The sequence below is a fragment of the Convolutriloba macropyga genome, chromosome 1, assembly GCF_964194025.1.
Source record: "Convolutriloba macropyga chromosome 1, txConMacr16.3, whole genome shotgun sequence".
Lineage (NCBI taxonomy): Eukaryota > Metazoa > Xenacoelomorpha > Acoela > Convolutidae > Convolutriloba > Convolutriloba macropyga.
This window is the reverse complement of record NC_134468.1, coordinates 73,950,661-73,963,933: the sequence shown is the minus strand read 5'-3', so window position 1 is coordinate 73,963,933 and position 13,273 is coordinate 73,950,661. Positions and strand designations below refer to the sequence as shown.

The 13,273-nt window shown below is 35.0% G+C and overlaps 3 protein-coding genes across 3 annotated transcripts in view; all 3 read right to left on the bottom strand.

Annotated features, from left to right (window-relative positions):
• LOC142342481 (mitochondrial potassium channel ATP-binding subunit-like) overlaps positions 1-13,273 on the bottom strand; it is a 230,834-nt gene that overhangs the window by 184,539 nt on the left and 33,022 nt on the right. The gene's annotated exons all lie outside the window — the stretch shown is intronic.
• LOC142350277 (lysosomal membrane ascorbate-dependent ferrireductase CYB561A3-like) lies at positions 7,182-12,432 on the bottom strand. Its single transcript, XM_075402104.1, has 3 exons — positions 12,187-12,432; positions 11,616-11,825; positions 7,182-7,472 (listed from the first exon to the last, which is right to left on the bottom strand). Exons 1-3 carry the CDS (start codon positions 12,430-12,432, stop codon positions 7,182-7,184), a joined length of 747 nt encoding a protein of 248 aa, XP_075258219.1.
• On the bottom strand, positions 12,653-13,243 carry LOC142342494 (small ribosomal subunit protein mS33-like). Its single transcript, XM_075393842.1, has one exon. It carries the CDS (start codon positions 13,090-13,092, stop codon positions 12,778-12,780), a length of 315 nt encoding a protein of 104 aa, XP_075249957.1. The 5' UTR covers positions 13,093-13,243; the 3' UTR covers positions 12,653-12,777.

Below are 13,273 nucleotides of genomic sequence, written 5' to 3'. Positions count from 1 at the left end.
ACCTTTACAATATTCTGAAGATCTTTAATTACAAAATCTTAGAATTCTCATTGAATAAACAATGTACATAGACTTTTAATTGAATAAGAAATGGCTCGGAAAACTATTTAGACAAAATCTTATCAAAAATAGTGAAAGTAGTAACAATCAAAGTAAAACTGCCTCATGAGAAAATAAAAAGTATTAACAAGAAAGCGAATTGTGTTCCAACACCGTTTTCTCAATCAACTTTCAAATAAGAGTGAAAAAACTTTACACCAAAAAACGACGTGCCTTTTTGCACCACTTCCTGATTCGGCGTGTCAAAATCATCGCGACTCTAATTTGACTTCAAAAATCATCAAAAGAAGTGAACAGATCGTAAAAAAACGTAGCCGGAGACAAAACAAAGTTAATATTCACTTAGGCCATAGCCAAACGTTTCAAATATATAATTGATAAATGTCTTCATTTTACTCATGACTTTTAGCAATCAATTTAAAGAAAAACAGAGGAAAAATAAGAGAACAACAAAATCTGATAAAATTTTCCCAAAAATTACGACTCAAAAGCCCCTTATTCGCAAGAGATCGTGTAATATTGTTCATATTAAATCAAGTAAGTAGTGCATAATAGATAAAAATGAACAATAAATACCGAGAAAAATACTGGCGAAAAGGAATGGAGAGACAGAAAGAACTAAAAATGTAAGGTTATGAATTTAAAGAAAATCAGTACGATTTCTGAGAGCCCAATTTTTTGAGAATCCTTGTAATACTGCTTGTGTTCAATTAGTGACTTCCAACACCACCCACTAAACAAAAAAAGTTCGTTTTTCTCTACTTTTGTGTCATGTTTCACAACAAAATGATCTATAACAAAACTTGCAATATATTTGTAAGTAAAAAAAATCCGCAAGCATTAAACGTTTATTGAGTTTTCAATGAAAACAACAAAACCAAACAACGGTCAAAAACTCTAAGAGCATAAAATTTATCAGATTTTGTTCTCTTATTTTTCCTCTGTTTTTCTTTAAATTGATTGCTAAAAATTAAGTAAAATTGAAGACATTTATCAATTATACATGTGTAACGTTTGGCTATGGACTAATTTAGGCTAAGGCGATAACCCTAACCCAAACATTAAAATTAGCTCTAAACTTCTTTAATGACCAAAAAACGTTAAAACGACATCAGAACAACCTTAAAAACGACATCAGAACAACTCTTTTAAAAAAGTGATTGATAAAACTGCTTAAAAAGACCCAAACAAAAATTTTGGCTGCCTAATTTAACTTTTCATTTGAGTAGTGAGCTCAAAAATTAAAAGAAAAAATGTAGATCACACAAAATGCAAAAATCAAGGAAGTAAAAGTCACTATCAAAGTCAAAACAATCAAGCTAAAAATTTGTATGAAAACAGACACATGCTAAAAATAATTGATTCAAACTTTGTTCGTGAGCAATTAAACGTGTAGTTGCAAAGGCAAAAAACTAACTAACGTCAGACCAATTGCTCTCGAACGACTGGGGAGGTAATGAATGTAATTCAGTTAAGTGTTACATACAAGCTAGACAAATCTAATGAGTGCTAGAAACTCCAACTAGGGGTTCAAACCATCGATCTCTAGGATGAGAATCGTGAATATAAAGCACTCGGCGAAACAAACCATATACTGTTTTTAATATTACAAACCATATTTACCATATCCAAACAATAGCTTTTAAGGAACATTTTCAATTTCTGAATGAGAACAATTTACTCAAAAAATTTATAAAAATCAGGTGTGAAAAAGTCACTCTAAAAGTAAAATCAAAATAAAACACGCACATGCACGTTGAAAAACGATGACAATCGACAGTGCCAGCAACCAAAATGCCAGAATTTGCCATATAGATAACCAGATTTAGACTATCAACATAGAAGTTGCGTTTTAAGTAAGTTTAAGTGACTCTGCAGGAGTCTCTTTGAAATTATGTCTTAAGTTCTCAATGAGTGCCGAAAACTCCCAGTGACTCAAAGCAAAATCACATATCTATACAATATTCTAGAAGAAAACGTTCACGCAAAATATTTGCCTACACATGAGTACACTAATTACTTCAAATATTGTTAGAGATTAATTCAAAAAAAAAACATAGCCGGCAGATTGCCGGAACAGCTGCGATAGAATAGACCTGCGTGCCATATAATAGAGATAGAAAGATACAGATCTAAATTGAAAAAAAAAATCGACGCCGCTCACAAAACTAGGCTTAAAAACATTCAGCGATAAATTAATAAAGCTTGTTAAAATTCATTCCACAGAAGCCTCTTATTAGGGACCTTTACTGCACATAGGAGTTCCTTTGACCTTAAACAAATTCAAATTAAACTTAAGTTAGAAAGTGAAAATCAAGGGCGAAAAGACCATCGAACACTCAGATCGGCCAGGAGAAAAATTTACGTAAAGGATACAACAACGGCTAAGTATTATTTATAAAAACTGCAGATAAAGAACGATAGGACTAATATAATTGCCTTAAACTTCGTTGGAGAGCAATCAATTACAACTTCACAATACAAACACACATTACACAAAATATTTCTGTCGTAAAACTCAAACCATTGAATTGATCATAATTTTGAAGCAAACGATAACAGGCTTACAAACAAAACTTAAGAAAATAAATGAAAGCTGCGCGAAAGTTACAATCTCCTCAACTTTTACAATTCTCGAAAGACTGCTTGGCCAAAAAACTCAACCCTTAGCCTTAGAATTAACTTACATCCAAAAGGAAAAATCAACGAAAACGACAGAGTCAATTAGTAACAAAAATTAGCCACAAAGATACCGATTTCAGAAAATAGGGAATTTCAATTAAGTTTTCTTATAATACAAAAACACATTCAAAAAAGTTTCATGCATATCAAAATGCGCTATGCATGGAAAGATCTATTTCCGGAAAAACCCAATTTACGGAAAACATACGAGAACAAATGTTCTTCAACTCAATCTTTTGACAAATTTCTTAGCAAAAAACTAGTTTGAATTCAAAAAAAAACAAATCTGCTTGCAAATATCACAAGAGAACACCTCTTTCTTGCTATCTCGGAAAGAGCCGTATGAACAAGAAAACTCTTTTTGCTCAACTTTCGAATATTATTCAAGAATTACGCTTTCCTAATTTTAATTTGCGAGTTTTATCTTCAATATTCACTCCAAAAAATGATGAACAAACATACCTGAAAGAATTCCGGCAACGACTCAAAGTTGTCTTTACCAAAACCTTTCTTTACCTTTCTTTCAAATATCTAGAATCTACAAGCAGAACGCAAAAAAAATTCGCATAGAAAATAACCATCTGAAGTCAAATAACCAAAGAAACCAAAGGTAAAATTATCAAATATTCAAGTTTTTTGCTGTGGTACAAATACGCATACTAAACAAAACATTTCTCAAGCAGTTAGATTAAAAATTACTGGCACTACAAAACTAATTTTTTTAAGAGAAACTGCGTAGTAGCATAAGGCTGCAATTCAGTTATCAAAAAATCCAAGAAAACAATTCATTGAGCAAAATTTTGAGGCCATAGTCATAAAACCCTCAACATAGTTGCAAAACATTGAAAGTGACGTTCAACTGCAAAAATGCCTGCAAAAAAGTAACTACAAAAAAAAACTTGCATCACGCTGCGCAATACAATTAGCTACAGTCAATTATCGACCCCCAAAAAAACCAACAAGAAAAAATTAAGAAATATTCAAATCAACAAGTTTTTGAAAATTTTCAACCAAATGCTATCTCGAAATGTCACAACGGTATTTGTTTGGAACAGCGCCACTTTAAAATTGTTTCTTATTTATTAGTCACCATGACAGAACCGACAAACACACACGCATACACACACGTGCGCGCGCACACTCTCACACACACACGCACACACACAACATACGCACACACACACGCACGCACACGCACAAACACTCACATACGCAGAAACACACGCGCACACACAACACACACATACACAACACAAACACATGCAAGACACACACAACACTCACAAAACACACACACACACACAACACACACACACACACACAACAGACACACACCACACACACACACACACGCACAACACAAACAAACACAAACATAACACACACACAAAACACACAACTTACACAACATACACACACAACACACACACACACGCACACACATACACAACACACACATGCACAACAGAAACACATACAACACACACACAAACAACAAGCACACACAAAACACAACACACACATACACAACACAAACACATACAACACACACACACACACAACACACACAACTTGCACACTTGCACACACAACACAACACACACACACAACACATACACACAAACAACACACACACACAACACACACACACACACGCACACACACACACACACACACACACACACGCACACACACACACACACACGCACACACTTTTCAGCTTTGAGGTGTGAACAAATGTAAAAAGAAAAAAGACAAAACCTAGAACGGACTATGAGTGAATTGGAAAATGCATTTCTTAAAAAAATCAGATCAAAAATTAAAAACAGAAAAGCAATCTCGAAATGCCGCATGTGAACAAAAAACCACCAGCGAGAAATGGAAATTTGAATCAAACAAAAAAAAACTAGGCCTAGAATGCACTATGAATGGATTGGGAAAACCATTTAGAAAAAATCCTATCCAAAAAAACGAAAACACTAAAAATCATAGTGAAATTGCCACATGTGAACAAAAAACCACTAGCGAGAAAGCGAATTTTTGTTCAAACACCATTTTCTCACTCTACTTTAAATTTAGAGCGAAAAAATTTCACGCAACAAAACCACTCGCTTTTTCGCTCCATTTCCTGTTTCGGCGTGACCAAAATCACTACTCCAATTTGACTTCAAAAATCATGAAAATGTGTGAACAGATCTTAAAAAAAAGACAGCGCCCCAATACAATTCAAATTCTTTGAATTGTAAAAAACCAAGAACACCGCAATATAGCTCCGCTCAGCTTACAGCTTCGCAGCTATAAAAACATCAGCGCAATACAATTCAACTTTCTTGAATTGTAAAAACTCAAGAGAAGGCCAATAAGAATCCCAGCCATCGCTTTACGGCTATTAATAAGAGACTTCGAAAAAAACCATAAAATGAACAAAAAGTTTAATTGCCATGTCAAATTATAATACTTGACAATGTTTAAGAATAAAAATAGAACGCAGATTTAACTATTGATAATGTTTTTCTTTGATTACGTGAAACATAAATTTACATTTAGAGCTAACTAATTAAGCATCAAATTTAATAACAATTTGAATGGAGTAAAGCATATGAAGTGTACAAAGCATTTAATATTGACAAATTTTGAATTTTACATCTAGCATACAAAGAGCGACCTATTCAGATTGAACAATTAAAATACGAAACTGTAATTGCGGCCCATTACCTGAGGTAAGCATTTGCTATTCTACTACAGTTTTCTTGCGCATGCATACAAATATAAATTTTAGCGCTGTTTTGGCTCATAACTCTGGACAAATAGCATGTTTAAGTTTCCCCGTCTTGCAACATACATGCAGCAACCAAGCTGTTCTAAGCACTTCATCGTAAACCTCTTTAGTCGCTATTGAGGTTCTGCACACACGCGCACAACACAAACAAACACAAACATAACACACAAAACACACAACTTACACAACATACACACACAACACACACACACGCACACACATACACAACACACACATGCACAACAGAAACACATACAACACACACACACACAACAAGCACACACAAAACACAACACACACATACACAACACAAACACATACAACACACACACACACACAACACACAAAACACACACAACTTGCACACACAACACAACACACACACACAACACATACACACAAACAACACACACACAACACACACACACACACGCACACACACACACACGCACACACACACACACACACACACACACACACGCACACACTTTTCAGCTTTGAGGTGTGAACAAATGTAAAAAGAAAAAAAGACAAAACCTAGAACGGACTATGAGTGAATTGGAAAATGCATTTCTTAAAAAAATCAGATCAAAAATTAAAAACAGAAAAGCAATCTCGAAATGCCGCATGTAAACAAAAAACCACCAGCGAGAAATGGAAATTTGAATCAAACAAAAAAAACTAGGCCTAGAATGCACTATGAATGGATTGGGAAAACCATTTAGAAAAAATCCTATCCAAAAAAACGACAACACTAAAAATCATAGTGAAATTGCCACATGTGAACAAAAAACCACTAGCGAGAAAGCGAATTTTTGTTCAAACACCATTTTCTCACTCTACTTTAAATTTAGAGCGAAAAAATTTCACGCCACAAAAGCACTCGCTTTTTCGCTCCATTTCCTGTTTCGGCGTGACCAAAATCACTACTCCAATTTGACTTCAAAAATCATGAAAATGTGTGAACAGATCTTTAAAAAAAGACAGCGCCCCAATACAATTCAAATTCTTTGAATTGTAAAAAACCAAGAGCACCGCAATATAGCTCCGCTCAGCTTACAGCTTCGCAGCTATAAAAACATCAGCGCAATACAATTCAACTTTCTTGAATTGTAAAAACTCAAGAGAAGGCCAATAAGAATCCCAGCCATCGCTTTACGGCTATTAATAAGAGACTTCGAAAAAACCCATAAAATGAACAAAAAGTTTAATTGCCATGTCAAATTATAATACTTGACAATGTTTAAGAACAAAAATAGAACGCAGATTTAACTATTGATAATGTTTTTCTTTGATTACGTGAAACATAAATTTACATTTAGAGCTAACTAATTTAGCATCAAATTTAATAACAGTTTGAATGGAGTAAAGCATATGAAGTGTACAAAGCATTTAATATTGACAAATTTTGAATTTTACATCTAGCATACAAAGAGCGACCTATTCAGATTGAACAATTAAAATACGAAACTGTAATTGCGGCCCATTACCTGAGGTAAGCATTTGCTATTCTACTACAGTTTTCTTGCGCATGCATACAAATATAAATTTTAGCGCTGTTTTGGCTCATAACTCTGGACAAATAGCATGTTTAAGTTTCCCCGTCTTGCAACATACATGCAGCAACCAAGCTGTTCTAAGCACTTCATCGTAAACCTCTTTAGTCGCTATTGAGGTTCTGCTGCCTCATGTAGGCAATATGTTCATCTCTTTTAAACGCGGGATTCGACACTAACAGACCGATTCCAATAGCGTACAACACAATCGCACACCCCAAGAAGTTTCCCACGTAGGCCCAGGACGGAAGATCGGAGTAGGGATCAGCATCGCTGTTCTTAAACAGCATCTTCTCAGTGATACCAGAGATCATGGATACTATCGACATGATGAAGACGGTCGTTCCGAGGAATCGGTGAATAGGCATCAAGTTCTCTTTGATGCTCTGGGGAAACTGAAAAACAGGAATAGTGTCAATAAACAATCCTCACAGAACTTACAAAGAAACACATTGAGTATACTCGCTCGAAAACATTTGACTATTGCAGACTGCAGCCCAGAATTCAGCTCATGCAAAAAATTAGTCGGGTCATCGTTTGTTCGCATTTTTATGCTCCGCTATTAATGTTGATCTTCCTGTTTCTGTTATCATTGTATCAGCAATTCAATTGCGTAAGCAACGAATGATGACTTGCAAATTCGTTTCGATTTCTTGATTTTTCATGCTGGGTAGCCATCTGCACAGTAACTGATTCATGAAATGCAGCTACTAAACGTCAGACAATAACTAAGAAAGATGAAGAATAGCCGCAACAGAAAATAAACACGAAAACAGTTTAGCAGAAACAAACTCGCTTTCTGACAAATGTCGGGACAAATGCAATCGTGTACATACGAGTCTTCTGCGAAACAAGCTACAAAAATAACACAATTGTAAGTAAAGCTCAAACTTGCTTCAAATGAAGTAACGCAATTGCTGTGCAAGCTTAGCACGTAGATCTTTAACAGATAAATATTAAATACCGTTGCAGTTGTCCAATAACGACCTATTATAAGGCTCTAGTTTAATCTTCGTGAAACTCGCAAAAAAGTCTATGGCCCTAGTTCATTGACTCCGGCAAAGTCGAAGTAACACAAAAAACCTTGCTACATTTCATTAAAATTAGAATAATCATCGCAAAATTGTCGTCAAAGACATCATATCTGTATAAAAAGGAATCTGTAGAATAGAGAAATATCTATCAGCTAGATCAATTATCAAATTTTTCGCCACTTTCAAAAACATGCCAATTTTGGACTTTATTGAAAACGGTATAGGTTTTGATATTATAGAATCTTTATATACAATTTATCTCATCACTAGAGAAAACAGGTTATCATCCTGCATTTTAAAAACTTTTCAAAAGACGTAGCAAAAAGGATCGGATTAATTGCAAAGCTTATTTAAGCCAGCATAAAATACCAGACAGACCACTACCGAAAACTATTGAAAAGAAACTTAAGATAACATAGCCGTTACAATCAGTAACCGAATCGAGGTCCACCTTTCGGCACCAACTAACCACTTAATGAATAAACATAGTCTACCAATTGAAACTACTAATCATTTTGAAACAATAACAGAGGAAAGATAACATGAGAAAGGCCAAAATAATAATTATGATAATGATGATCTGATTATTTCACCACAAGTTGCGCCACCAACGCCACTTTGCCGAAACATCTCGCAATACAAATAATCTTCATTCAATGACTGACCAACCTTTGATATAAAAAAACCAAGATAAACACTACAGATAAAAACGAGGAAAGGGGAAGAAAAAAGAAAACTGCTACAAAACTCCAATTCAACCTCTCCATTGTTATTCTGTGATATCTTTAAATTATAAAACTGCTTGATTCATATGCACCAACAACCATTTAATCCGGCCTTTCACCACCAGTAAACTGCATTAATAAAACCAAAAGAACCTGAATAAATGGAACTTACAAAAAAAGCCCATTGAAAAAACCGTTATGTTCAGATTCTGCAAACAGCAACAAGTTTGAAAATCTGAAAAAGGTGAATTTTCAATTAATTTTAACAAAGCTCCTAGTGAAAAAGAAACATTCAATGCTGGGGTACTGAAACCTTTCAAACAATTGAAAAAAATTATGTTAAAAGATATTCATTTGCCATTTCTGCCGAGGATGTTTAACTAAAAAGATATTGCATTTTTAACTAAAAAGAACAAGAACACCAAATATACAGGTCCTAAAAAGGCTAACGCAATACCATTGCAGGTTGAAAACTTGCCTATTCGCTTGTCTCTTATCTACAATTTATTTTTAATTAGTGCAGTGGACACCAAATTTCTTCAACAGTTCTTCAGCCACAATGAAACACAAAAAAGAACAACAGCACAACAATTTTCACAAACTTTGGTCCCATGTCTGCGACACAAACGTTTGGCAAGTTTTGAAAATCTATCCAGCCGATGCTAGAATAGATTAACATAGCCGGCAGATTGATGGAAAATAGCCGCCTTTGACCCCACTACCCGAAGTTAGGATTAAAACAGTAAATTCAGCTTCTATATTGGAGGTCAATAAGACTTACACTAATACCAATTAGCAGCATAATCTCAGGAGTTTTGATAACATATTGCACCAAGTCCTTAAACATTAAGTCGTAGCGTCCGGTCTTTATTAGTTTCATACTATTTCTCTCTTGGACCCTGAACATACTGGCATAAATCAACTGAATGAATTCTAAATTTCATTCATTTGAAACTACAGTAAATGAGGTAAGACACAAATGAAAGGAAAGTCGCCAATTTTGTAAAACGAAAAACGTGATCAAAAGGTAAATCAATTTAAAAGTCCTGAACTAAAAAAAAACTTTCATTGAGTACAAACAACTAGAACTAAAAACAACTAGGGATTGGCTCCGAAAAGCATTTAGAAACAATACCAAAAAATCTTTGTTCCTGTTTCGACCAATTCCTGTTTCGGTGTGACCGAAATCACAACTCAAAAATTGACAAAATGTGTGAACAGATCTTAAAAGAGAAAGAACCCCAGAACAATTCAAACTCTTTGAAAAGATGCAAAAGGAGAGCACCGAAATAATAACCTTTGAGAGTCCAACGGCGGCTATTAATCAATGAAACATAAGAATTCTGACGTCGTAAGAGTCAGGCACCATAATCACTAAGCTATATGAGCTTTGTATGTCAAAAAAGGAGCATTACTAATATCAAGAGGCGCTTAGCTTCAACTCACCTAAAACAGCTCAAAATGAGATAGCGAGCAATTTCAGTATTTCGCCGCCACCATGGAATTATATTTTCCACTAATTTCTCCGTAATTGAACTCAATGCATTGAGAAACATGCCAAGGTAATCTTTTGAAAAGTTGTCACTAAAATGAGAGGTTCAAATTTATCAGTTCGAATACGCTTTTATCTAGCCGATTTGGTACACGGAAAAAAGTTTCAAAAAGAAAAATTAATGGAAACAAAAGTGTTTGAACAAAACTCAGCGGAAGCTGAAATCAAATCCAGCAGTTCTATATTTAGCCAGTAAATCTAAACAAAAACCAATATTGTTCGTAAACTCAAAACTACAAAACTCAACACTGCTCACTGCCACCGGCATTTTCGTTAATCTAAATTGATTAAAATATAAACATTTGATATTCACGAGAACACACATTCTTATTCAAAAAGGCCGCAGTTATTTGATATTCGAATCTTGTACAGAATGAGCTTGTACAGTTTGAAATAGCGTTTATAGATCAATCGTGTTGTCACTATTCCTTCATTTGAAAAATTGCTACAAACATTAACAGCCAAAAAGATAACACATAAATCGATAAATTAAAAAATAAAGAATTCCCGTCCAGTCAGCACACTTCAGATCAAATGAAAGACCCGGCCCAGCGATCTAAATCGTTTATCTCATCAAGTATCCTAATGAAATTGAAGGCTGACATGAGATCTTGGGGACCATTCAAATGTTCTAGGAGTGTTTCAAACTGCTTAACATAGAGCACAATCTAAGAACAACGCAAATATTTAAATCTGTTTACAAAAAGCACAGAGAACCAGCAAAAAGTGCCTCTCTAAAATTGAATGGATACTTACTGGTGATTAGTTGTGAATATGTGAATTTTAACCTATCGTTTATGCATTTTAAATAACATGTTGCCTCCTTAATCTTTTGTAATCACAGGATTTTTTATGGTGCAAGAGCTAACATAAGGCATTTTTCGAAATCCATCCTGAAAGTGTCTATGGAGTTTATAAAATTTTGATACCTTCTACTTATTGTCAACTTCTTCTGTGATCCAAGACCACCCCTCTAGGCCCATACTCAAAAAAATAAACAAAAGAAATTCGAAATGGCTCTTTCAAATTGATTGGCATATTTTGCACGAAAACTATTTTGTGATATTTAAGACCTTGTCCACATTCCCCTTGATAATTGGTTTTGTAAAGGTATGGATGGCGATGTCAACTAACAATGGCGAATATTTTATGAAATGATAGAAGAAAAATGAATTCCTTCTTTTTCAAATTTTTTTTTTGCAAAAACGGATTGCTGTTCAATCTAACCTGAGGAAATGCGTATGCGGCGAAACCGAGGGAAAATTGAAAGAAGAAGAGAGCACAGGTTGTGATGCCAATCCAACTGTGGAGAGAATACATGTTGGCAATGTTCGACTCATTGTGGTTGTTGATAACAGCGTAGAGAGCTAAGATGATCAGAATGAGACTCGCCACGTGCAGAATGGTGTGAGTCACTTTAACAACCAACTTATCCATCTAGAACAGGAAAATATCGTTACTTCTTAAAATATGAATACAAGATAAACTTAACCCTAATATTTGCATTACAGAACAACGCCGTTGCTAAGAACTTCGAATGAGTCCACAGAAACTGAGAAATGATCAATACAAGAGCATTTCAGCAAACACTGACCTCTATTTTGCCACAAAAAATTGATGAAATCGCATGTGCAAAATTTAATTTTAATGCAGAATTTTAATTATTGACGTATGTCAACATGACTGCTTGCTGCGGGATCAGAGTCGAAAAATGTTGAATTTGCGCTGAGATATTTAATGTTTTTCTTCCAGCATCCTATCGAAACATACTACGAAAAATACTGTGAAAAGAACTTACGAAATAGAGCACTCTATAGATGACTATCGAATTGCCCATCAAGAATCCGAATGCTATCACCATCAGCACAGGGTGCCAGTTGAACTGCAGACCAGTGCCATCCCACGCGAATCCACCTAGCTCTTTGGCACCCCAGTAGACCACCAGAACTACAGCTACAAGGCCTAACACTTCAGTGGCCGCAAAGCAGCCGTACATGAGGTTTGACGTCTGCCTCAATTCCCTGGCAGTAGGCGTAGGTTCCATAACAATAAACTGAAAATTGTACACAAATTTTGAAATACTGATTTCACATAGATAGCAATGCTTTCTGAATTACAAACCAACTTGTTTCACACGGGGAATCAAATAGCAAGCCAGATTGCACGGTCACACAGCGTTCAGATTTACAAAGAGGACAAACCGATTTCAGTCTCAACTATCAAACAATGCCATACGCAGTGATAATGACCTAGGTCATAACGGCTAACATTTATACCATTATGTATTTATTAGAGAAAAGTTTTCATAAAATTTGATCGCCAAGAGGTTAACTTCAAGTTAAAATAATACAAATCATTTGTTTTAATCAGAAAAAAGTTTTAAAAGATGTCAAGCTTTCTTCCCTTTGCCCTCTCCTTTCTTAGGCTTCACTTTTCCCCTTGCCGCTTGCGATCTGATAATTTCCTCCTTGAAATCTAAATGCTCATCTCTGTAGAGTCCCAAAATGCGCAGATATCTGGTCAGAAGTGTCATCTCTTTGAACGGAGGGTAGTAGTTAATGAACTTCTTGTCCAACTCGTATGGCTTCACTGTCAACTGCTCTGTCATTCTCTGAACAGTCTCCGAGTTCACTGACAGCGGCGTTGCATTATTAAATATTTTCGCACTCAGTCTTGCCATATTTCTTCTGTACGGTGTTGACATTATGCTTCATAAAGGTCAGTACTGACCTCAACTGAAAATTAAGTGCATTCATAGCAATTAACTTTTAAAATAAATGAAAGCATTTAAAAAGAGTTCAATCGTAAAGTTGAAAAAACTGAATTCATCTGAAGATTGTAACGATGCAACTAATCAGTTTTTAAAGAAGTGAATGCAAAAAACA